We start from the raw sequence: 21,546 nt of genomic DNA, 5'->3' as shown, positions 1-21,546 counted from the left end.
TGCAAATATCAAGCACATTATAAACCATTATATCCTTTATCCAATATTTAATATATCAAAATTCATCGTTTTCGTTTTCTAATTAGGTATATGGCGGAGAAGAGCCTTTGGGGCTCTGCTAAGTACAAAACTTGTATTGTTATTCGTTCGAGTATTTTTCTATTGTTTGCTTGGAGGGTTGCCTATGTGAACAAAATAGAACCTGGAGTGTGGCCTGGGTCCTTTGGAGGTTGCATGCATGCATCTGTGTTTTATTTTGTGGTAACTATTAATCAGTCTTGTATACAAAAGAATTAAAATTATCAAATTGTCTATAACCATGCTACATCGATATATCTTCTCCTCTCCTCGTAGACAGCAGCATTGCCTAGTATTAAAAAAAAGCGGTTACTAACACACAAAACCATGTTGCGGGTGATTGGACTTCACACAGATTCACTCTTAACAGCGAGATTAGCTTTCTTTAAATCATATTTTAATTGAAAACTTATTAAATAAACGATATCCTTGTCGAAAATATACATGATAAAACATACATATACAGAATATGCATTCAGCGATAATAAATTAGGAATTAGAATTACAATACGAGATGGATACATACAGTATCTGTTGGTAGAATATATACAGGGGTAGCACATTCGCAGGGGGCTGCAGAGGGTCGTGTAAATGCGTTACTATCTTTTGTCCCGCTCTGTTTTTGCCCCCTACTGGCCAGGGCTGGAAGTCGCTGAAGCCATGCACCGGGGGGCTTCGAACGTTGCCTAATACTCAATAACTTATGGTGATTTCGATTTACATATGTTTCGGGCCTAACAGTTAGAATTTACAATTTGTTACTTGTACACTTAGACGAGGGAAAGAGGCAGGGCGGGTCGGGGCCTGGGGAATCGTGGCGCACAATATCAAAAGGTAGCACGGGCTTGGGCTGGCAACGGGCCGCAAATTAACTCCGGCTGTCGTTGCTCTCGCTGAAGCTCTGCTCGCTGGACTCGCGCCGGCTGCTCACCGGCTTCGCCTTGTACTCTGTGATGAAGACGGTGACGGAGTTGACGGTAACCTCTCGTGTCTGCGCCGTGGAGCGATCAACGTTCTTCAATCGGGCCGGGTATCTTTTGTGGCGCTGCCTGTCATGTCCACTCCCGTGCCGTGAACTGGAGGCGGATTTACCGTTGGGCATGTTTCCGCTGGCTCCGGGCAGTGTGGCTGCCTGCTGTGCGACTAGCGCCGAGTTCAGGCGAGGCTTTCGCGTGGAGGTTCCTAAGCGGTGTGAAGGGAAGGAACGAAGAGAGTGATAGTGAGTGGAGGAGAACATCGTCATTTGACAAGAGCAAAGAAAACAAATTACGCGCACAGCGAACGATTATTCGCCGTCCTTCACGGGTAATTGAAATATGACGCAGCGGCCACATTCGCAGCCGTTGCCACTGTCGCAGCCGCTGTGGCCGCAAATGAAATCGAGGTCACTCACCTTTCCTCACGTCACACATGCGGCACTTGAACGCCTCGGCCGAGTTCCTGTACGTGCAGACGCTGCAGTCCCAAAAGTTGTCTTCAATCACTTTCGCTTGGCGCTTTTGTCGTCGCACGGGCGATGATTTCTTGTCCATAATAGAAACTGCCTGTGGTGGCGATTAAGTGAAATGCAGCTGGGCTGAATTTTCCTTTTCCACCGTTGTTGTTGCTGCCTCTGCTGCTGCTGCTATTGCTGCTGTTGTTGTGGCTGCCGAAACGCAGCGCAAATGCTGGCAATTCTGGGGTGCAGCCTTCTGGCACACACGCACAACTTGCTTAGAAGCGTTTCTTAATGCTACCAACAAACATTGGATGGTTAATTAGATCTTATTCGGAGGTTTTTTGTTGTGAAAAAACTTTCTGCCAGTGTGACCGCGGACCGTCGGACTCCCGTCCGACCCTTAGAAATATACCAAAATATACCGTCCAATTTTAAAAATATACCGTAAGTATACTGACGATCTCAAGATTATTATACATATTCCTCAATTTTGATATTCCGTCGAATATTACTAGCTAGAAAGAACGCCCTGCTATGTTCACATATTTTTATACAAATAATGAATCTATTTTGCACTTGACTGGTTGATTTTAAAGTCTTGCTTTTGTTGGATTTAGTCTAAAATAAGGTTTTAGCGAAGAAGGTCAAATGAAAAAAAGACTTAATAAGACGTAAGAGAAAAATCGTTGCTATTGCTTAATTTTAATATTCCGTTGAATAATTCTGCGTAACTAAGACTCTCAGCCCTGCTCACATAATTTTATCCGATTAATTAATCAATTTTCTACTTTACTATCCTATTTTAAATACTTGCTTTTACTTGATTTTGCCTAAAAAAAGTTTTTATTTTGCGAAAAACGTTAAACAAATAAAACGTAATGTAACGTAAGAGAAAAATCGTTAGTGTTGCTCAATTTTGATGTATCGATTACAGAATAATCGCCGACGAGGTGGCAGCACTATCGAAAATAGCGCAAATATTCAACGGAAAGTTCTTCGCGTTTTATTAAACATTACATTAATATATTAAACATTATTTAAGGCTAAGAAGCAGCATAGTGACGATGCACGTCGACCTACGCCAACGCGGTGCTCTTAGATGGTGCGCCAAAGGCCAGGCGACAGCAACAAGAAGCTTTTGTTTTGTTTAAGGTTAATATATTCATTTGCAAATAACTATGCAAACAGCTGAGATAGAAGCTCTTGTTTGTGTTAGATATGTAGTAGGTACCACCAGATCACATCTCATCGTAGTCTTATCTTCATTTCAGTCCGTTGGGACTATATGCGCCGAGGAAAGTGTTGCACTTGCGACAGTAGTGATTGCCAGTGCGACAACTGTTCATGCAGTAGGGAACAAAGCAGGCAAAACAGCACCACCTGAGCGAAATGAGAATGTTTAATACGAATGCGCACACGGAAGCTATGGATTTCGGACTCACCCCACCAGGCATAAAAGTCCAGCTCCCATATGCGTGCGCGAATTGGCCGTGTGGGTCATACGCGTGGTCTTCTGGGCCCCGCAGGCCGGGCACAGTACTCTGCAGGGATTTGGACCCAAGTTCATTGTGTCTGCAATTAGACAGCCATGACGTCAGAGATGGCCTAACAAAATAGCCAAGAAATTACATACCCATTTGGACAACTGTCGGCTGTGCTGGTTGCTCATACTCGTATACCACATGCGGCGGTTGTTGGGTGACTGCAATTGCTGGTATTGCTGGAACAGTCACTGCGTTTGAGCCTATTGCCACATCGTACGATGGCGGAGCTTCCACAGGCACCAGCTCAGGTCCAACCGACTCCCTCGTTGGCGTCGGCGTCGGCGACGGTGCGCTGGGCGTGTTGAAATCCACCTGCGGATAGAGCATGGCCCGCTTTTGATCCATTGCCGTCGAGTGCGAAGTTCAGCTTTCAATTGTTTGCAGGTAAGAGATTCAAGTTCTTCCACTTCTATATTATATACATATACATATATGTGTGTATGCCTGTAGTGTATGTGTAATTCCAACTTGGTTTTTGTTTACTGTGCGAATTCACAGATTGGCGTCGCTGGTCGTCTCTTCCGTTTCGCTCTCTGCCATCTACTGCCTACAGATTCAAGTTTTGGCTTAGATCGCTTCACAGAGCGAGCTTGAAAGCTTTCGGAGGGCGGTTGGGCAACCTTTTCGGCAATTGCAAAACGAAAAATATCTTTGAAATTGTACAAGTTTGTTGCTTGAAGTTTTATCTAATGCACACAATGGGATGTATACTCAACCTATCTCACGTACAAGCATAGGATGCGGCCACAGATACAGTAAACACTGGTTGACGACCATCAACAGTTTATTATCTAAGTATTTTATAAATGTGAAGCATGAAAAGAGCGACAAAACAGATACAGAAGGCCATCAAAAGCTCAATCCCAGATCATAGTACCCGGCCTCCCCACATACGCCTCATTTGCGCTGGTAGCTGCCAAGATAGTGGTCGCACATGCCACAGTAGTGGTTAGTGTTCATGCAACTGCCAATGCAGTACGGCAGGCACACACAGCAGTAAAGCCTGTAATAGGAAGATATCAGATTACCGCAGTAGAAGCAGAAATTAGCCAGCATTACTCACTGGAAGAGGCATAAAATCAGGGCAATCAGATGGGTGCGCGAGTTGGGCCGATAGGAGACGCGGGTGCGCGCGTAATTGTGACAGTAGGGACACTGGATGTCCATGGGCTCTGGGCCGTAAATTGATCCAGGAACCACCACCACTGTATGCTGGGCCGGAGCTGCAGTTGGTGCTGGCGTCGCTGCGGGTCCTGTAGTGAGTGCCGGAGAGGATGTGGCCTGATCGTAGCTCGGAGGTGACGGTGTCAGCAGCTGCTGGTGCTCGGCGAGGGCTTCTCCTGTACCCTTCGAGGCCTCCAGTGGAGCGGCTGGATAAACGGGTTCCATATTGATTTTCGGGGTGTGAATGGACAAATGACTCGTCGGTGAACGTCAAGGCAATGGAACGCACCGAAAAATTGTTGACTCGTATCGCTTCTTATCAATTAAAGCCGTTTAGTGGTGGAAAAGCTTTCTGGCCCGTCTGTTTACACTATGGGGAAAAATGTCTTTCGTCTGTCGACACCCAGGCAAAAATGTTCGCACTCGTATATGATATGTGATGGTGTGATGGGATCGGGTCGGTTTGTTTATTCGGAAAGTATCGATCCCCATAGCGACTAGTCGCTACTGTAGACGCCCACGAACTTGTTGCAGTTGCCGCAGAAATGGTTGGCATTCATGCAACTGGTAGCGCAGTAGGGCAGGCAGGCGAAGCACCAGAGGCTGTTTACGTGGACCAGTTAAAGATTAGATAACCAAGACAAAAACGACATTAGATCTTACCCAATGATGCAGAGGAGGGCGGCCATGCAGTGGGTGCGCACACTGGGCGCATATTCGACGCGGGTCAGCTTCTGGACATGGCAGTGGGGACAGGTAATGAAGCTGGCGTCAGGACCCACAGGCAAAGCAGCTTGGTCTGGAAGAAATCATAGCCTCAGCCCGGCTTGGACAGAGAAATAGATGCCACAATAGGCCACTCACGCTGAATGATCACCACGGGTGGTGGCGCACCCTGGACCTGAACTCTGACGGGAGGTGGACCCGGGACATGTATGGCCTGCTCGTAGCTTGGGGGCTGCGGCTGGTACGGATAGCCACCGGCTCCAGGCTGTGGCTGATTGTACTGCATTTCCGTTTGATGGTCGACAGAGAACTGATTTCAAACGACGAACTTTCGCGCAACAAATTTACTACAACAACAGTGCTTTTGGCCAAAAGCTCTGCTTTCCTGCTAGCTTTTGCACTGTCTTATCTATGCGCTGCTTGCTCGGCTCAGCTAATTTTAGAGCTTTTTCCCTTCCACCCGTTTTATAAGACAGAAACAACAAGTGGAATAACTTTGAAGAACGCGGAATAATATTTGATCGTAATTAATATTTGATCATATTGGTTATCTGAATGTTCGTGAGTATACTCGTATATGCATGTATATATATATATATAATATTGTATTCCTTTAACATATCTTAATTACGTCCATCCAGCCGCAGGATCGGCATGTATGACCCTGCGTATACATGCCCGCTGGAATGTATGGCCGACAGAAGCATAGTTCGCTGAAATGAATTCACGGGAATATTATTATTCAGATAATACCAGGCGCACACCGAATTGCTTACACCAAATTCTTCTTTAGTTTCTTCCATCCCGAGCGACTAGTACGGATTTCCAACTTGACGGCCGTTGACTTGCATCTGGGACAGCATTCGATTGGAATACGGTGATACTTGTGGTGAATCCGGTACTTTGCCATCCTAGCAGCAATCACATTAGCTCTTATCTCCTTCTTTAGGTTTTCACGCCAGTCCACAAACAACGCAACAAGTGCCGCCGGGCCGTATTGTGGAAGCAGTTTGTACGGCATTCAGTTCGCGAATGATGCCTGAGCACACTCTGATTCCGATAAAATAGCAATGCCCAGGTGCAGCTCAAAAATAGAGCTCTGCGGGGGAGTTAGCTCTGGATGCGCCTGGTATCCCACGCACAAACGGTTTCGGGCTAAAAGCTATGAGGGTACAGCTTTATTGACCTTATCAGAGGCTGCAGACGCACCTTTGGATACGAGAAATGCACTTTTCCGCACTTTCAAACAGCAGTTGAGACGTCACACAGAGAACTGATTCCTGGACCATAAGCTCTAGAGTTTGTATGTGCAACATGCATCCTGTCCCTGTGTGCAACTGTGCAACAATGTTGCTATCAGCTGCCGTGAGCTTCATTAACAGGTTAGCTTTTCATCCCGGGAATTAAGTAGAATACACACATATGTACATATATATACACATTTTTCTGGACATACATTTATTTTCGGAAACGTGTGTTGATTTCAATAGTTTCACTATTGTATTATCCTATGTAGTATCTTCATTTAATCTTAGAAAAATTCAATTCTTTTCCCATTTTCGGATCTTGTCTGTCAGTTCAAAATTTGGAATGGTTGGGGTCCTCCCCTTTGACCATCTTTCTGGGACTGCGTTTTGCAAAATGATCTTTTATACTCTAATCCCAATCGTCCGAACTGTCGGAAGATTCGTCCTCGGATTACTCACTCAGACGCAATTAAATAATAATAGTTGTTATTTGATAAAAATATTTCAAAATGTACCCCATCTCAAATTCCCATACCTATTGATTGCACATGCGTTACGCAAAGCGTGGGGGCAGCGGTGCAGCTGGAGGAGGTGTGTGGAATATTTAGGCCTGGGCGTAACAGGAGGAGTGACAGCTTTTGGCAAAGCCCCTGGACATATATATAGCTATCACTGTATGTTGCAGTTGATGTCTGCTCGAAGCTCTGGTTTTTTATAAATTTGGTAAAATTGTAAGGCATTGTATAAAATTATAAATTGAGATACGAATGTAAGCCATTACGATACACCGCAATCATGACCTCTGATTTATTCTTTAAAATGTACAAGTTACAAGTCCCGGCAATGTAATTTTCTTCCGGATAAGTCATGGAGCAACATGTGGCTGATGACTCCTGATGCAACAGTTCTATCAACATTTCTCCTGCTGCAACAACTCTCTCAACACGTTGCTGGTTGCTCTTGCTGCAACAGTTCTCTCAACAAAAATGTGCCACCAGTTGCGGAAAGCTTTATCAACGAGTCCCTCTCTCTCTCTCTTCCTTTTTAGTGTACCTCCTGAAAATTATGCCTCAGATATAGATATAATTTTATAATCCCCTTCACATTTGGCAAATATTCATATTTTCGTTATTTCTGTTGGGATCCTGATTTTGACCAATTACTCCGTTTCTACAGCCATAACTTCATGAAATCTAATTAGTTAAAGAACTCTTAAAATAATAGCCATCTTCCTTCCTTTCTTTTCCATTCATGATGCGATTCCTGTAGTATTTTTGCATTCATAGATGCATCTTTTCGAGAAACTGGGTGAAGAGGTCCGCCAGCCGCACGACCGGCACTTAAAGATCGTTTTATATCGAAAGCGAAAGCAATAGAGGGGCCTGAAATGCACTCCATGAAATAATGAAATTCAATATTCTTACTCTTTAAATACTCACGATAGACTGGCCCGAAGTTTCTGCCACCAACTTAGCCTTGAATGTCGCTTTCCGACCATTGGGGCTGCATCGCAGTGGGGGCAGCTGTCGTCACCATACTCTTCCGGCGCAGGTTCTGGCGGCGGACCCGGAGCTTCCGGCGGCTGAGTGAGATTTCTATAGACTTCTTGCGAGCGCATTTTCCCTGCAGGTCTTCTCCGAGCAAACATCGTTTCGGTACTGAGGCTGCAGCCAGCTCTGGTCTGCGTCATTTTTTTAATCTCAGTTTCCGTTTAAGTCTCCCGAATACTTAGAAGTCCCGGGAGACCAGCTGATAAGTCTTGAACGGAATGCTAGCGAGTGCTTTTATTCATAATCAATTTCACAATATATAGTATGTGTATATATAATTTTGATTGTGAGATAACTACGGGAAAAAATACAAAAAATCCTCTCGAATCTAGTTGCTGTAGGACCCCAGGTAGGCACCACAGCTGCTGCAATTGTGCTTGGCCGTCTGGCAGGAATTGGTGCAGTAGGGAATGCAGACGCAGCATATGCCCCTGCCAAGAAAAGGATTAGTCCCCGATGTCCCTGTTTCGATTGTGTTTAACCTACCCCAACAGGCAAATGCCGAGAGCCAGAAGATGTGTTTTAGTGTTGGGCTCAAAGGTGACGGCCGTCTCCCTTCGGGAGCCACAGCTCTGGCATGTGGCCATAGCTGGAATATCGCCCAGCACATTGGGGGCTGCGCGACGAATTGAGACGATTTGAATATATGTACTCCAGGAATCCTTCAGGTGTCGTACTTACCCTGCATTGTCACAGCAGCCGCTGGCTGGACAACCACCTGATGGGGAACCTCTGGCATATCAAATTGGCCGTATTCTGGCGGAGCGGTGCCCTTATAATCCATTACTGGCTATTACTATGGCTATTTCCGTTGGATGTGTGAAGCGCTCGGTGTTCGGGCCGGAACTAAAGTTCTAACTACGTAGCTGTCCAGCGGAAGGTCTCGTCAATTCAGATTTTACAAGTGAATAGTATGTCTGCGTATGTATGTATGTTCGTATGTGGGAGAGAGGGCGCGATAGCGTCGCTATCATAGTGCTGAAATTTGTGGGTTTATACTTGGCTCTGCCAAGTTTTATGTTTTTCTTGATATTTATGAAACAAAGATTAACTGGAAGCTTTTCCAAGGAACCGATTGCAGTGGCTGCAGTAGTGGTCCACGCTCTGGCAGCTCTTCAGACAGTAGGGCAGCGGCACCAGGCAGAGAAGGCTAAGAGCAGAGGGTGGAATGAATGGAATGACGGCATCCCCTGCCGATGGCCGAGACTCACCCCGTCAGACAGAGAGCAAAGGCAAAGGCATGGGTGTGCTTCGTCACTCGGGGCTCCAGACGGGACTCCATCGTGGATCGGCAATGGGGACAGCACAGGATCTGGGCCACAGGTCCCAGCTTGGACTGTGCCTCCCCTGTAGCAGGGGGAAATCTGATGAATAGAATCATTTCCACAATCACCCCAACACTCACTTACCATTGGCATTGATCACCAAAACCGGGTTTTGCTGCGTTCCTGGAACAAGTACAGGCCCCGGTGACGCCATGTAAGGGTAGGCTGTTCTCTTGAGGTCCACGTCCATGGCTGAGTGCTCAAATAGGAGCGGGCCTGGCCTTGCTTTATATCTGCGGCCACATGTCACCTGCTGGCCATGACGAAGAACCCTCCATTCCACTAATATCCACCCATTTCGGGGCACTCCAATTTGCGACGCGTGGCCCTGAACTTACTATAATGGTTTCATATGTACTTACATATATAAACGTATGGGGTGAGAATGGGCGTAATCGTAATGTAGGTTAGGAGAGTATTCAATTTTAGATATTCCAGTGATATTTTTGAAACGTTATCAACTGATGATTTTATTGTTGCGCTGTGGAACAAAATAAGCTCAATCTTACACTACAATATTTTGCTTGACATCAAAATGCTGCGTAAGAATAAATGCTTGTGCGAGGCAATGATATACAATGTAGATTTAGAAAAAGTAGCGTAGCATTCCGGCATGGCTGCTGGGGAGCAGACCAGAGAAAGCCTGGCTTCCAGTCAACGCTCGTAGGATCCAATGTAGGCGTTGCAGGAGGGGCAGAAGTGTGCCGTGTTGCGAGCACATTCCGTGCAGTAGAGGCAGCACGCGCAGGGAAAGAGGCTAATAGAGAATGAAGAGAATTGGGCTTAATGGATTGCGGTATTTGGTTCGATCCCACTTACCAGGTCAGGCACATGATCAGCGCTATCAAGTGCGTCTTGGTCGAGGCCTTTGGCTCGGTGCGCGTGGTCACGTTCTGGTGGCAGCTGGGGCAGATCAGGTTGCTGGGCTCTGGACCGACGGGTGAGGACATGATACTGATGATACTGCTGCAAAAAGCGCAGGCAGACCCAACAGATTATCGATTGCTGCACCGACCTTGAGTCCCGTGGGGACAACTACTGGTTCGCGTGCAAGTGGAATTGGACATGAAACATGAATTAATTTCGGAATTCCACAGAGACCCTCTATAGCACCCGGTGGAGATTATAATTGCATAGAAGCGACACATGCATACAAGTTGCGCGCGACCTTATCTCTGTTAATTTCGTGTTGAAATTTACTCGAAAACTTTTCAGCGCCAGTCGACTTCCTCTGATGTCATCCATCCACTTGCCGCAAGAGACCGACCCGCAAGAGACCCTTCCATCTCCTCTGATGTCAGATGGCGGAGCAAACTCGAAAGTATGCTTTGGATGCCGTCATTCTCTTCAGTGTTCCTCATCTCCATTGCTACCCTTTCTAAACAATCACCACGGACAAGACGGCACTAGTACCTTGCCAATTTTGTTTGCCCTCCCTCCCAAAGTCAACAAAAAAATCTATTTATATTCAGACTCGGCCCGACGTTAGTATCATCATTAGGCCAAGGGTGTGTCCAGCCGTCCAATGCTTACCGCCCTCACAATCTCTTCACATGACCAGGCAGGCCTATGCGTGTCGTGGTTCAGTTACTCCTGGCGGAGCGAGGAACAATGCTTTGAATTGTGGCCGGGGCAACACCTCAAGACAAACCATACCTAATCTATTGTAGAAAGCACTGAACTCGGGTTGAGGTATTGACACAGCTTCTAAAGGTATCGTATATACTCACAAGCTTATAGGTGCCTTATCAATCACTCAAGAAGAAATTTGCGGAATAATCCGAATTCAGGTGCCGCCAAAATGGAAATGATTTCAAATTCGCAAGTGGAAAACCGGGACCCGCACATGGCCAACACGAATGACAATCGGTAGAAGCCGGAAGCACGCCACATGTTGCAGCAACAATGTTGCCCAGTAAAAAACAACAGAAAACGCAAATACTTTTATGGGATTTCCCGGAATCCGTTTCGCTTGCAAAGCCTTTATTTTTTCGCTTACTGTAAGCAGAAATATGAATCTGTTTATTTCCATCTTCGTCGAGTATGTTATTGTATGATCAAGTCTTTATGTATATACATATGTACGTATATATGTATGTATGTTTATGATTATGTTAGTATGCATGTATGTACATATGTTGATACACACACATGTCGATTGTGTGCAAATAAATGTTCACTGGGTGCCTTAGAACGAGCCCAGGCAGGCGTTGCAGTTGGGGCAGAATTGGCTGGTCTTGTAGCAGCAGTTGCAGCAGCAGGGCACACAGACGCAGGGCCAGCACCTAACGAACACAATTTATTTATTCAGCGCGATCGACGATTACTCATCGCAGTACACTTATATATACTTACAGGAAAAGGCAGAGCAGAGCTGCCAGGCAATAGGTTTTGCCCGTGGGATGGAATTCGGTGCGCACTCGTATACGGGCGTTGCACTGGGGGCAGACCATGCCCCGCTGGTTGCTATTAACTACAACAGTAGTGGTGTGGTGGACCACCTGAGGAGGTGCAACCTGAGGCGGTGGAACCTGGGCAGGTGGCTGCAGCGGCGGATAGATTTCCTGTGGATCATATTGTGGTGCATACTGATTCATTTCAGTATGCGGTGGAGCCGATGCCTCGTCCATGTAAGCCGGTGGTGATCCCAGTTTGCTGTAATCTGCCATATCTGTTCGGATAGCTTGGATGTATACTCGAAGTGTTTTCCAGAGAGCATATTACTCGAAAAAACTGTAAAAGCTCGCAACCTGTCCACTTACTGTAAAGTGCTAGCGATAACGAAGTGTCTTCTTCTCCATGAATGCAAAACCCTGCGGAAAAGAGCTGAAAACGTACTGAAAATGAAGTCGAAAGTTGAAACGAATGTGCAGTCGTGTTCGGCTATTTGTGATATCGATAGGTCTATCGGCAGAGATGTGAGTGCTAATATATCGCTTGGATTTCATTTTGCAGAGCTTTCAGCAACTTAAAATATAATATGTTTATATCCACCTGAAGAAAAGGTATAATATATGATCGTCTTGCATTGTCGGTGGTGCTTTCAGAAAATTTCAAACGAGTATTTGGTTTGAAAGTATGGTCTACATATATTAACGGTTTCTGGTAATGATACATTTAAAAATACTAATCATTATATCGAATAGGTTCCTATGTGGTTTCCACAGTTGGGGCAGAAATGCCGGACGTTCTTGCAGTAGTTGAAGCAGTAGGGCAAGACGACGCAAGGCCAGAGGCTAGAATCAAGTTTATCTGTTTATCCGACACTACAATGTCCGTACATTCCAATCCACTCACCAGCAAATGTACAGGATCAAGGCGCATAGATGGGTGGTCGTTGTGGAGGAGGTAATCAGGCTGGTCTGCACCTCACCTTGGCAGGAGGGACATCGAACTTGCATCGGCTTCCAGCCAACTTTCAGCGAGCTATCTCCTGTCCCAATCTGATTGAGATTATAAATAGGTTGCTGGGTCGCGACCACAGTGCCGGGTGTGAGGGTGATTGGTTGGCTGACCGGCTCAAAGGTTTCGGCGGTTATTACCACCTGCGGGGTGTTCATGTTCATGGTATGACATGCACTGAAGCCGTTCCGGGAACCCATTTAGGGTGGGTGTACTATCAAAACTTTGTTATCTCTTCTGACTAACCGGCGATATAACTTCAACTGAGAAATCGGTAATGACGGTTAAAATGGGTGCTAGTATTGGTATGGGCACTAACCATACAGTACTGTATGGTTAGTGGTATGGGTAAACGTAAACGAGCCATATCGATTGGGTTAATCGAGCGGCATACATATGTATGTACAGAAAATTAATCCAGAAAATGCTTTTGGATATAAAGTAATGGTCAACAAAGATTATAAGCAAGTGAGACACATCAGAAGTGTCATACGTATAAACCATATGCAAGAAGCTTTAGACTAAGTAAGCAAATCGTTGAGTTTATCGCATTTCCTTTTCCTGTTGGAATCTTGTGTTTAATGTGTCTTCTTGTGATGCTAATACAAATATATTTACAGTTGATTATAGTACATAGTGTGACGCTAATGGATAGGGCTCGTACATAGAAATGAACATTAGTTCTCGAAGGTGCCGATGTATGCGCTGCAGTTGGGGCAGTAATGGTTGGCGTTCTGACAGGAATCCATGCAGTAGGGCAGGCACACGCAGGGCCAGCAGCTATGGGTAGAAAGAGATACACGGAGAGTGAGTAAAGTAAACAGCTGAAAGGGTAGAGTTTTGGGGAGAGTGTTTCATAATAATGGTATATCTCCCAATTAGTGTGATTGCAGTACATATGTCGGTGTATTTGAGCCCCTAATTCGGTTCAGTCGTCCAGACAATCGATGGAATAAACGTGTCTGGCTATTTCTACTGCTGTTCGTCAATTTGTTATCTGACTCAACTCCATTTCCACTGGCGATAACAACCCGTTCGAGTCTTGGTACACCCATAACAGTTGACTCTCTTTCGTACACACACATTCACTGTCACTCGCAAGTGGCGATAAGAGAGTGCGATTGCTATGTACAATACTATTTACCTTCTGTTCGAGAACAGCATATACATATGTATACGATATGTGTAATCTGTTCCAGTGAGGAAGACCAATTTCAGGGCCATTACTTACATGAACAGGCACAGGATCATCGCCCAGCAGTGGGTTCGTCCCGAGGGGGTGCTCTTCACGGTGGTCAGCACCTCGGCGTGGCAGGAGGGGCAGCGAATGCGGGTGGGGCCGCTGCCGATCGGCACCAGATTGGAGGTCGTCGTCGTCTGAATGATCACCGTGGATTGCTGGGGCGGCTGTGGCATGGGTGGGTACAACGGCGGCTGTGTGGGACCACCTGGTTGATATGTCTGTGCCGGGGTGAATCCGCTCTGCTCGCTGTATGGTGGAGGCTGCTTGCTGTCCATGTCTGTGTTCTCGATTGTGCTGGGTTTTTTTGTAAAAACTGGAGTACCGTCCGGTTTGCTGGTTGGCGTTGCACTGAGGAGCCGTCTGAGAGTGGAGGCCTACAAAACCTTCCCCCCGAGAGCCACTATCATAATCTTATCGGAGCTCCAAGCACTAGGGGATTTTCAGACACATTCATAAAAGGTATCCATTGTATCTGTATTGTTTTTTATTGTACAGTTGATTTAGAGAGAACAAATGAGATTGTGAGGCGGGGAAGATGATGATTCACCTCGTAGCACTGCCCTAATATGCCGCTGATGAATAAGCGTTAAAGTACTGATAGATTGACGTGGAATGGCTGCTTGCCTCGCAATAAATAGTTTAATCTAAAACAAAAATGGGTGCGGTGCGGGTAAGGGTAATGCAACGAATAATATCGTTGGAATAAGTAGAGCTGGAGCAAGTGAGATGAGGTGAATCGGAGATATCAGAGCAAGCCATGAGAGTCATTCTCTGAAATACCAGTTCTAAAAAATGATTGCGAGTCGGGGCCCTTTTAGGAAATACTTCTCTACAGGTTTTGCATCGAAAGATCATTACTCCAGCTTCTCGCAATATAATTTTCACCCGCTTTTAATATGTATATACATACGTATGCAGCTGTTGTTAAGCAGCTACATTTCAGACCCCTAACGGGTTAATAAGTGTGTTTTGTTTTTATGGGAAAAGCTTCACTTGCCACCCACTCGATGAAGTGCTTTCGGGAGCTTTTATCGCTTTGACTTTGGATTCAAGTGCAACCGTTAACATTTCAGCCATGAAAATAGTGTTAGACAAACAAAGTCTAGAGCCGGCGGGGGCCTGACAAAACAGACGAACAACTGGTTTTGGCCAAAAGATCACCCCTTCTCCCCTGCTCAGCTCAGCAAACATTGATCCAATGCTTTTTATGTCTTGAATGTTTCAATTGTAAGGAAATAACCCAATTTATAGGCAAATAGAAAATATTGTCTCGTCAGTTCAACAACATGAGCCGGCAACTAAAGTTCAATGTGCAAGTCGAGGATCCGTCGTCGTTGTCCCCGTCGCAGTGGGAGGAGGAGTTCCACTCAGAACTGGTCGAGATCAACCTTAATCCCAACTGCGGCCAGGCCAAGCAGCAGTCGGCCCAAGACCTGGACAAACTGCTCCTGGCGGCCACCACGCCCCCACATCGCGGCTATCCCTATGGTTATGCGGACATTGATCCCGGAACGGATTACTACTTCTGCAAGAAGTCCAACTCCACGGGTCAGCTGGCCGAGAAGGTCTCACCGCCGGCGCCCGCCGCCACCAACATCAGTTGCCTGCGGCAGATGTACTGCCCGGAGTGCCACGAGCGGTTGCACGAGGAGGGGGTGCGTCTGGAGCGACTGCTGACCATGTGGTGAGTGGCCAGGATGGGGTATGGGTATAGCCATCCACTGATCCTCCTTTAATGCTGGTCTCCGATTGTTGCAGCTGCTTTGCCCTGCTGCCCATCTATCCCTGTTGCATGCGACGCTCCAACAAGGACTGCAAGGTCATCTGTGGCAAGTGCGGCTATCTCTTGGGTGCCTGGAAGCGGCAATGATGATGGCTGGTCGATGGGAAATGGAGATGGGGAAGCACTTTATGTTTTTCGTTTGTTTTATTTAGTTTTTAAGTAATTTTGTTGACCTTGGGACGAGAGAAGATGATACATTCCAAAAAAAAACATTGTTTCGTTTCGCTGAATCTCTTTGCTTGATCTGCCGCTCTTCTGGTGTCTCTTTGGCACGAGCCTCGCTCTTCTGTCATCTCTTTAGTGGCTCATCGCGTGCTCAATCGGTGGCCAAATTGCTTGGCGCGCTGTCTTGGGCAGTCGCAATGCCGAGCGAGCCGAGTAAGGAATTGGAAGAGGTGGATGTGGACCTGGAGGTGGACAACAATTCGGCGGCCACCACGGCCACGCTGGAGGGACATCATGACGGCAAGCCTCAGGTGAGGTTCTTCAGCATCGGCCCCAGCAGCTACCAAGTGCGCTGTCCGCTCTGCCAGCAGGACTCCAAAACGGAGACGGTGGAGATGACCGGGGCCCTGGGCCAGCTCAGCTGTTTGCTATCCGCCCTATCCTGGTAAATGGCAGACTTTTCTATATCTACTCTCTCGCAGTTCTCTTTCAACTCCCAACCCCCTTGCAGCTGCTTCCCGATCTTCGCCCTGACCTTTGTGTACTCGTGCCTGCAGAGCCGCCTCAAGACCAAACGGGTCTTCTGCAGCAGATGTGGGGGACATCTGGGCTTCCACTGGCGTCCCACTTAGCCGACCGACGTTCGAAGTGCCGGTTCTCAAGAATTAGCCAAGTGATCTATAAATAAATGCCATCGGCCAGCTGCTGTCTAATTTTTTAATAAGTAACGCGTTATTATTCGGCCAACACTTAGCTGGCTCTTCTTCCAAAAAAACATCTCGCGCTCTCCGTCTCACAGTGCCCACCCAGATTTAGATACAGATACTTTTCTGCCTCTGGTCTCAGTATAGGTCTGTGCGTCGTCGCTGTGAAATGGCCAGCACCGAGAGCCTAGACGGCAGTGCCTGCGACTACGAGAATGGGGGCGGCGTCTCGGCCGTGCCACAGGTGGGTCACCTGACCACAGCGCCGCAGGAACTGCAGTGCCCAGCCTGCCGACAGTGGCAGACGACGCGCCTGGAACGCGAGGCCGTCACCTGTCTACAGAAAATCGCCTGCACCCTGAACGTTCTTCTCTGCTGGTAGGCCCAATAAGATCCGGCCCCATACAACGTGCTCTCTCTCATGTCAATCGATTCTCCGTTTAGCAATCCCATTCGCTGGGAGGGACGTCACGATGTCAATCACTATTGCGGCGCCTGCGGTTGCTTCATTGGGCGTCACATCTCTTTGAGCTGGTACAAGCGCACCCTATTCCGGCTCCAGAGGGGCGAAGTGGAGGACAATGGACGCTGGCAGCGCTTCCGTAAGGTGGAGAAGGAGCAATTGGACGAAAAGAAACTGGGGAAGCAGCGCCAGGCCCTGGATCGTCAAGCAAACAAATGAGAGAAAATATTAATAAAATAATTAAATTTATTTGATTAACGTAGAGGTCGGTCCTCCTATTCGCGGGTTCAACAGGTGGCGATACTCCAGAGGGCTACCTGTACTGGATCGATTCTCTTAAACCGAAGCCGAAATAAGAGTTCCAACGAGCCAAAAGCTCGAGAGCTCCAGCTCTCCCATCTTTGGACTTTTTCTGGAAGAGCGCCGCAATCTCTGTTCCCAGTTGCCTTTTATCGCTCATTCGCAAAGCTTATCGAGGCGCGACCCTCATATAAGCGCCCGAGACCCCTCAATAGAAAATACAGTGTATTTTTGAGGGGTGTGCTCCTCGCATAGTACGGATAGATTTCACAACGAATTTCAACTACTAGAAGGCCATAGGATGTGGGCTATTCTAACCCTGCTAACCCTGGCACTGGGCCTGCTGTACCAGTTTGTGAGGCGGCACTACAGCAGCTGGCAGAGATTGGGCGTGGATGAGGAGACACCCAAGATCCCAATGGGCATACTGGACACTGTGATGAAGCAGGAGATGAGTCTGGGCATGGTCCTGAGCGACATATACAAACGCCACCAGGGCAAGATCGTTGGCATTTATATGATGAACAAACGGAGCATTCTGGTGAGAGATGCCCAGCTAGCGCGCCAGATCATGACCAGCGACTTTGCCAGCTTTCATGATCGCGGAGTCTATGTGGACGAGAAGAACGATCCGCTATCCGCGAACCTCTTCAATCTGAGGGGAGCCTCGTGGCGCAACTTGCGCAAAAAAATTACGCCATCGTTCTCGTCGGGCAAGATCAAGGGCATGTTTGGTACGATCGACGATGTGGGGGACAAGATGGTGCAGCACTTGAAGGGCGTGCTGGAGAGGGCGGGGGCGGACAATGAGATCGATATTAAGGAAATGATGACCACCTATGCGGTGGACATCATTGGGTCGGTGATCTTTGGCCTGGAGATCGATAGCTTTACTAATCCCAACAACGAGTTTCGGGCCATCAGCAACGAAGAAGCTCGGAGCAAGTCTCTGCTGCTAAAGATCCATAACATGGCCATGTTCATTTGTCCACCGTGAGTGCCATCCGATCTTTAATACCCAATTCTGGACCCATATCTAATTCCTGATATTTCCACAGCATTGCCAAGCTGATGAATCGACTGGGCTTTGAGAGCGCCATTCTCACAGCTCTCCGGGACATGATGAAGCGCACGATCGAGTTCCGGGAAAGCAACAATGTGGTGCGTAAGGATCTGCTGCAGCTGCTCATCCGCCTGCGCAACACGGGCAGGATCGGCGAGGATGACGATGAGGTGTGGGACATGGAAACGGTCCAGGAGGAGCTCAAGGCCATGTCCATTGAGAAGATCGCTGCACAGGCCTTCCTCTTCTACGTCGCTGGGTCGGAATCGACGGCGGCCGCGGCTGCTTTCACTCTCTACGAGCTGGCCATGTACCCGGAGCTGCTGAAAGAGGCACGCGACGAGCTGGACACAGTTCTTCAGAGGCACAATCTCGAGGGAACGGGAAAACTAACCTACGAAGCAGTGCACGATCTTAAGTTCTTGGATCTCTGCCTAAAGGGTGAGTGCTTCGCCTATCACTAATCGAATTCGATCGAATTCTTTTGGATTTCCATGGCAGAAACCCTTCGCAAGTATCCTGGTCTGCCCTTCCTCAATCGTGAGTGCACCGAGGACTATCTCGTGCCGGGCACCAGGCATACCATCACCAAGGGCACGCCCATTCTGATCTCCCTATTTGCCATTCATCGGGACCCTGTCTATTTTCCCAACCCCGAGGGTTACGATCCGCACCGTTTCGATGCGGATAAGATGAACTATGACCAGGCGGCCTACATGCCCTTTGGCGAGGGTCCCAGGCACTGCATAGGTGAGGATTCACCATAGATTGAACTTGTTTGATATGGTTATATCTGGTTATATGCACTTCTCACAGCTCTCCGCATGGGAGAGGTCAACACCAAGGTGGCAGTGGCCAAAATTCTGGCCAATTTTGATCTGGTTCAGGCCCCGCACAAGGAGGTGGAGTTCCGCTTCGATGCTGCTCCCGTCATGGTGCCCAAAGAGGGTCTGAAATTACGTTTGAACAAACGAAAGTAGGAATTCGAGCTCTAACTAAATGGATATATATATTGACGATAATAGTTGTTATATGCAAAAAATACTTGCTTTTGATTTCATATCTCTCTCAATAAACAAAGGGAATATTTACCGGTCAACAAACGGAAGCTTGAGCTTTAAGCTCCCTCTCCTCTCTCTCTCTCTCCGTTTATTTGGCTTAGCTTTGCAAAGTAAAAACAGAGTACAGCTGATTTGTTCCTCTCAAGAATAACCGTTGAAAACAATACAGTGGCACGGAAAAGTCTGCCCCCACTCAAAGTGATCCAATAAATTATTTTACAATGCCCTTTTTCCAGTGCTTAGAAAGATGGCGATGATGAAATGTGAAATCTGTTTCTTTAATATGGAATTTGTTTCTCCGACAAATTGCTCCATTTATTGGATAAACAAAGAATGCGCTATTTTGATCTGGTTCTGCCTGACTGCCGATGACATCATAGCTCTATGCAGCACACATATCAACGTATGCGAGCTCTTTGGGATTCCATTGTTCACCCGCCGCTCTTATGCTCTTGGCGTCTCTCACAGCAGCAGCTCTCTTAACCACATGTGGCTGCTCGGTTGTGGTTCTGCTCTGGCGGAGGTCAGCAATCGATGATGGGGCTCTGGTCCAAACAGTTACAATGGAACAGCACCAGCCAGTGGAGAGATTACAGGTCAGGCTGCTGCCCGCCCAGACGGCTGAGGAGCGGGCCGGTAACATCATAGCCCATGTGGTAGTGGAGGGTCATCAGGCCTCCCTGGTTCCCTACATCGATGAGCAGAGCTGCGAGAAGGTCACTCTGCGCTCCCATTTGGAGGCAGCTGCTCCACCAGTCGTCCAGCAGCCTCGCTTGCGGTACTATGCCGTCGGCCCCTCCACCTACAAACTTCTGTGCCCCCTGTGCCGCGAGAGGAGCGAGGCGGCCGTAATGCGGGCTGCCAGTTGCAAGGATGCCAGTTTCTGCCTCAGCCTGCTCTCCTGGTGAGGATGCTCATCAAACGGGCACATAGAACAATAGATACATTTCCCACTTTCTATCCGTGTTGCAGCATCTTCCCGCTCTTCTGGATCTGCTGCGTGTGCACCTGGTGTGGCTGCAACCGAGAGTGGACCACCAAAGGCGTCTACTGCAGCCAGTGCGGCGGTAAGGTGGGCATCCAGCGCAAGGCCAAGTAGTCGGTGGACCAATTAAAATGGAATTAATGCCAAACATTTTCAGTTATAATTCTATTACGCATCTAACTCAATTAAAGAAAAATCAAATAAATCATCTAGGGGCTCTCTTTCCCATTCACTGTTCTCCCAATCATTGGCTCTCTTTGTGCTCCCCCAGAGAGATGACTCTCTTTTGGAGAAACCGAACAGGTTGTCCGATCGTGGGGGCCACGATTCTGTTTCAGTTTCGACTGCGACTGCGAGTACCGACGATGTCAGCGCCACTGACGGAAACGGAGCAGATGGCCAAGGCGGCAACCGCTAAGGCACTGGAAGATCGGAAGGAGCGCAAGATCTATGATAACTTTGCCACGCCCCTGGCGGGTACCTTTCTCAATCTGCCCCACGAATCGGTGGTCATCAAGTGTCCCGCCTGCGGAGTCCAGGATCAGAGTGTGGTGCAGAACGATCTTAAGTGGTGGGCCACCGAACTGAATCGCATATTCGGCTGTCTCTTCGTGTATGTTGAAAAGGCTCGCAGCGAGTCCTTGGAGTCATTTTATTTACCATCCCTTTAAACCTTGTTGCAGGACCTGCTGCTGTTGCTGCTGCTTCAACTACTATGTGCCCTGCAAGCAGACGGATCGGAGTCACTACTGCGGCAACTGTGGCTGCTACTTTGGGCGTAGCATGAAGCGGCGGGCGCCACTCAAGCTGAAAGCAACCAAGTAGCCCAAAAATATTTCAGCTATTTCACGTTTCTCCTAACAACCAAAAACAACCCACTCCCCACCATGAAAACAGAAATATAATTAACAAGAAAATACGATCGCTCGCACTCTCTTTGGGTCTCTCTCCTCTGTTTGTGCGATCACTTCTCTTCGTTAGATTCAGTCTTCGTTTGCTTTCGGACCAGTTCAGATCAACACCTTCCGATCATTTGATTCAGTTCGCCATGGCCCAGGATCTTTTGCCCGTATACTTTGCCGTCGGGCCTGGTCCCAACGAGATCACCTGCCCCCACTGCAGCACCAAGGCCAAGACGCGGGTGGTCCGCTCCTGGCTGCGCTTCTGCACGAAGAGGCATCATTGCGGCGCCTGTGGCGAGTACTTGGGCGTGTACCGCAGGCCCCAGCTATAGGGAGATCATTCAAATGTAGCAAACAATAAAGAGATCTATTCAATGTGTTCCACGCGCCTAATTAATTACCA

General features: G+C 47.7%; 17 protein-coding genes and 2 long non-coding RNA genes across 21 annotated transcripts; 8 read left to right on the top strand and 11 right to left on the bottom strand.

The window, feature by feature from the left end:
* Positions 1-32: 32 nt before the first annotated feature.
* RYBP (ring and YY1 binding protein) lies at positions 33-1,920 on the bottom strand. The gene is made up of 2 exons (XM_001360453.4): positions 1,472-1,920; positions 33-1,260 (listed from the first exon to the last, which is right to left on the bottom strand). The coding sequence occupies exons 1-2, from the start codon at positions 1,608-1,610 to the stop codon at positions 947-949; spliced, it is 453 nt and encodes a 150-aa protein (XP_001360490.1). The 5' UTR covers positions 1,611-1,920; the 3' UTR covers positions 33-946.
* Positions 1,921-2,496: 576 nt separating this feature from the next.
* On the bottom strand, positions 2,497-3,679 carry LOC6898261 (lipopolysaccharide-induced tumor necrosis factor-alpha factor homolog). Its single transcript, XM_002138291.3, has 3 exons — positions 3,150-3,679; positions 2,959-3,088; positions 2,497-2,896 (listed from the first exon to the last, which is right to left on the bottom strand). The coding sequence occupies exons 1-3, from the start codon at positions 3,403-3,405 to the stop codon at positions 2,779-2,781; spliced, it is 504 nt and encodes a 167-aa protein (XP_002138327.1). The 5' UTR covers positions 3,406-3,679; the 3' UTR covers positions 2,497-2,778.
* Positions 2,576-2,963, top strand: LOC117183519 (uncharacterized). Its single transcript, XR_004468620.1, has 2 exons — positions 2,576-2,668; positions 2,788-2,963. It is a non-coding gene; the product is annotated as an uncharacterized lncRNA (long non-coding RNA).
* Positions 3,680-3,811: 132 nt separating the features above from the next.
* Positions 3,812-4,515, bottom strand: LOC4803834 (lipopolysaccharide-induced tumor necrosis factor-alpha factor homolog). The gene is made up of 2 exons (XM_001360451.4): positions 4,124-4,515; positions 3,812-4,063 (listed from the first exon to the last, which is right to left on the bottom strand). The coding sequence occupies exons 1-2, from the start codon at positions 4,447-4,449 to the stop codon at positions 3,958-3,960; spliced, it is 432 nt and encodes a 143-aa protein (XP_001360488.1). The 5' UTR covers positions 4,450-4,515; the 3' UTR covers positions 3,812-3,957.
* A 144-nt stretch (positions 4,516-4,659) lies between these two features.
* On the bottom strand, positions 4,660-5,299 carry LOC4803832 (lipopolysaccharide-induced tumor necrosis factor-alpha factor homolog). Its single transcript, XM_001360449.4, has 3 exons — positions 5,089-5,299; positions 4,888-5,023; positions 4,660-4,827 (listed from the first exon to the last, which is right to left on the bottom strand). Exons 1-3 carry the CDS (start codon positions 5,234-5,236, stop codon positions 4,722-4,724), a joined length of 390 nt encoding a protein of 129 aa, XP_001360486.1. The 5' UTR covers positions 5,237-5,299; the 3' UTR covers positions 4,660-4,721.
* Positions 5,300-5,441: 142 nt separating this feature from the next.
* LOC26534432 (uncharacterized) lies at positions 5,442-7,879 on the bottom strand. Of its 2 annotated transcripts, none has more exons than XR_004468618.1 (4): positions 7,637-7,879; positions 6,160-7,579; positions 5,727-6,105; positions 5,442-5,663 (listed from the first exon to the last, which is right to left on the bottom strand). It is a non-coding gene; the product is annotated as an uncharacterized lncRNA (long non-coding RNA). The 2 variants fall into 2 exon arrangements; XR_004468619.1 differs by having other exon boundaries at positions 5,727-6,112; positions 7,637-7,865.
* Positions 7,880-7,966: 87 nt separating this feature from the next.
* On the bottom strand, positions 7,967-8,589 carry LOC4803835 (lipopolysaccharide-induced tumor necrosis factor-alpha factor homolog). The gene is made up of 3 exons (XM_001360452.4): positions 8,429-8,589; positions 8,234-8,363; positions 7,967-8,178 (listed from the first exon to the last, which is right to left on the bottom strand). Exons 1-3 carry the CDS (start codon positions 8,529-8,531, stop codon positions 8,076-8,078), a joined length of 336 nt encoding a protein of 111 aa, XP_001360489.2. The 5' UTR covers positions 8,532-8,589; the 3' UTR covers positions 7,967-8,075.
* Positions 8,590-8,723: 134 nt separating this feature from the next.
* LOC6898260 (lipopolysaccharide-induced tumor necrosis factor-alpha factor homolog) lies at positions 8,724-9,502 on the bottom strand. Its single transcript, XM_002138290.3, has 3 exons — positions 9,157-9,502; positions 8,959-9,094; positions 8,724-8,897 (listed from the first exon to the last, which is right to left on the bottom strand). The coding sequence occupies exons 1-3, from the start codon at positions 9,260-9,262 to the stop codon at positions 8,795-8,797; spliced, it is 345 nt and encodes a 114-aa protein (XP_002138326.1). The 5' UTR covers positions 9,263-9,502; the 3' UTR covers positions 8,724-8,794.
* Positions 9,503-9,597: 95 nt separating this feature from the next.
* Positions 9,598-10,154, bottom strand: LOC6898259 (lipopolysaccharide-induced tumor necrosis factor-alpha factor homolog). Its single transcript, XM_033377505.1, has 2 exons — positions 9,892-10,154; positions 9,598-9,829 (listed from the first exon to the last, which is right to left on the bottom strand). Exons 1-2 carry the CDS (start codon positions 10,020-10,022, stop codon positions 9,727-9,729), a joined length of 234 nt encoding a protein of 77 aa, XP_033233396.1. The 5' UTR covers positions 10,023-10,154; the 3' UTR covers positions 9,598-9,726.
* An 860-nt stretch (positions 10,155-11,014) lies between these two features.
* Positions 11,015-11,990, bottom strand: LOC6898258 (cell death-inducing p53-target protein 1 homolog). Of its 2 annotated transcripts, none has more exons than XM_002138288.3 (3): positions 11,835-11,990; positions 11,428-11,743; positions 11,015-11,357 (listed from the first exon to the last, which is right to left on the bottom strand). In XM_002138288.3, the coding sequence occupies exons 2-3, from the start codon at positions 11,739-11,741 to the stop codon at positions 11,261-11,263; spliced, it is 411 nt and encodes a 136-aa protein (XP_002138324.1). In that variant the 5' UTR covers positions 11,742-11,743; positions 11,835-11,990; the 3' UTR covers positions 11,015-11,260. The 2 variants fall into 2 exon arrangements, with proteins under 2 accessions (XP_002138324.1, XP_015039376.1); XM_015183890.2 differs by having other exon boundaries at positions 11,428-11,755; positions 11,835-11,962.
* Positions 11,991-12,136: 146 nt separating this feature from the next.
* Positions 12,137-12,783, bottom strand: LOC4803833 (lipopolysaccharide-induced tumor necrosis factor-alpha factor homolog). The gene is made up of 2 exons (XM_001360450.4): positions 12,370-12,783; positions 12,137-12,308 (listed from the first exon to the last, which is right to left on the bottom strand). The coding sequence occupies exons 1-2, from the start codon at positions 12,672-12,674 to the stop codon at positions 12,206-12,208; spliced, it is 408 nt and encodes a 135-aa protein (XP_001360487.4). The 5' UTR covers positions 12,675-12,783; the 3' UTR covers positions 12,137-12,205.
* A 282-nt stretch (positions 12,784-13,065) lies between these two features.
* On the bottom strand, positions 13,066-14,142 carry LOC4803831 (lipopolysaccharide-induced tumor necrosis factor-alpha factor homolog). Its single transcript, XM_001360448.4, has 2 exons — positions 13,706-14,142; positions 13,066-13,254 (listed from the first exon to the last, which is right to left on the bottom strand). Exons 1-2 carry the CDS (start codon positions 13,990-13,992, stop codon positions 13,152-13,154), a joined length of 390 nt encoding a protein of 129 aa, XP_001360485.1. The 5' UTR covers positions 13,993-14,142; the 3' UTR covers positions 13,066-13,151.
* Positions 14,143-14,293: 151 nt separating this feature from the next.
* On the top strand, positions 14,294-15,730 carry LOC26533240 (uncharacterized). Its single transcript, XM_015183889.2, has 2 exons — positions 14,294-15,401; positions 15,476-15,730. Exons 1-2 carry the CDS (start codon positions 15,004-15,006, stop codon positions 15,585-15,587), a joined length of 510 nt encoding a protein of 169 aa, XP_015039375.2. The 5' UTR covers positions 14,294-15,003; the 3' UTR covers positions 15,588-15,730.
* A 98-nt stretch (positions 15,731-15,828) lies between these two features.
* LOC4803830 (uncharacterized) lies at positions 15,829-16,389 on the top strand. The gene is made up of 2 exons (XM_015183888.2): positions 15,829-16,110; positions 16,177-16,389. Exons 1-2 carry the CDS (start codon positions 15,863-15,865, stop codon positions 16,295-16,297), a joined length of 369 nt encoding a protein of 122 aa, XP_015039374.2. The 5' UTR covers positions 15,829-15,862; the 3' UTR covers positions 16,298-16,389.
* A 53-nt stretch (positions 16,390-16,442) lies between these two features.
* Positions 16,443-17,058, top strand: LOC6898257 (uncharacterized). The gene is made up of 2 exons (XM_002138287.3): positions 16,443-16,747; positions 16,814-17,058. Exons 1-2 carry the CDS (start codon positions 16,539-16,541, stop codon positions 17,049-17,051), a joined length of 447 nt encoding a protein of 148 aa, XP_002138323.1. The 5' UTR covers positions 16,443-16,538; the 3' UTR covers positions 17,052-17,058.
* A 220-nt stretch (positions 17,059-17,278) lies between these two features.
* Cyp6d2 (Cytochrome P450 6d2) lies at positions 17,279-19,303 on the top strand. The gene is made up of 4 exons (XM_001360446.4): positions 17,279-18,125; positions 18,191-18,636; positions 18,697-18,945; positions 19,012-19,303. The coding sequence occupies exons 1-4, from the start codon at positions 17,434-17,436 to the stop codon at positions 19,173-19,175; spliced, it is 1,551 nt and encodes a 516-aa protein (XP_001360483.2). The 5' UTR covers positions 17,279-17,433; the 3' UTR covers positions 19,176-19,303.
* A 282-nt stretch (positions 19,304-19,585) lies between these two features.
* On the top strand, positions 19,586-20,478 carry LOC4803828 (uncharacterized). The gene is made up of 2 exons (XM_033377502.1): positions 19,586-20,160; positions 20,229-20,478. The coding sequence occupies exons 1-2, from the start codon at positions 19,703-19,705 to the stop codon at positions 20,353-20,355; spliced, it is 585 nt and encodes a 194-aa protein (XP_033233393.1). The 5' UTR covers positions 19,586-19,702; the 3' UTR covers positions 20,356-20,478.
* A 74-nt stretch (positions 20,479-20,552) lies between these two features.
* LOC4803827 (uncharacterized) lies at positions 20,553-21,160 on the top strand. Its single transcript, XM_001360444.4, has 2 exons — positions 20,553-20,854; positions 20,925-21,160. Exons 1-2 carry the CDS (start codon positions 20,607-20,609, stop codon positions 21,064-21,066), a joined length of 390 nt encoding a protein of 129 aa, XP_001360481.3. The 5' UTR covers positions 20,553-20,606; the 3' UTR covers positions 21,067-21,160.
* A 109-nt stretch (positions 21,161-21,269) lies between these two features.
* LOC117183518 (uncharacterized) lies at positions 21,270-21,522 on the top strand. Its single transcript, XM_033377506.1, has one exon. It carries the CDS (start codon positions 21,290-21,292, stop codon positions 21,473-21,475), a length of 186 nt encoding a protein of 61 aa, XP_033233397.1. The 5' UTR covers positions 21,270-21,289; the 3' UTR covers positions 21,476-21,522.
* The last annotated feature ends 24 nt before the right edge of the window (positions 21,523-21,546 follow it).

Source organism: Drosophila pseudoobscura, chromosome 3 (genome assembly GCF_009870125.1).
Source record: "Drosophila pseudoobscura strain MV-25-SWS-2005 chromosome 3, UCI_Dpse_MV25, whole genome shotgun sequence".
Lineage (NCBI taxonomy): Eukaryota > Metazoa > Arthropoda > Insecta > Diptera > Drosophilidae > Drosophila > Drosophila pseudoobscura.
The sequence above is the reverse complement of the archived record's forward strand: the minus strand, read 5'-3'. Positions and strand labels throughout refer to the sequence as shown.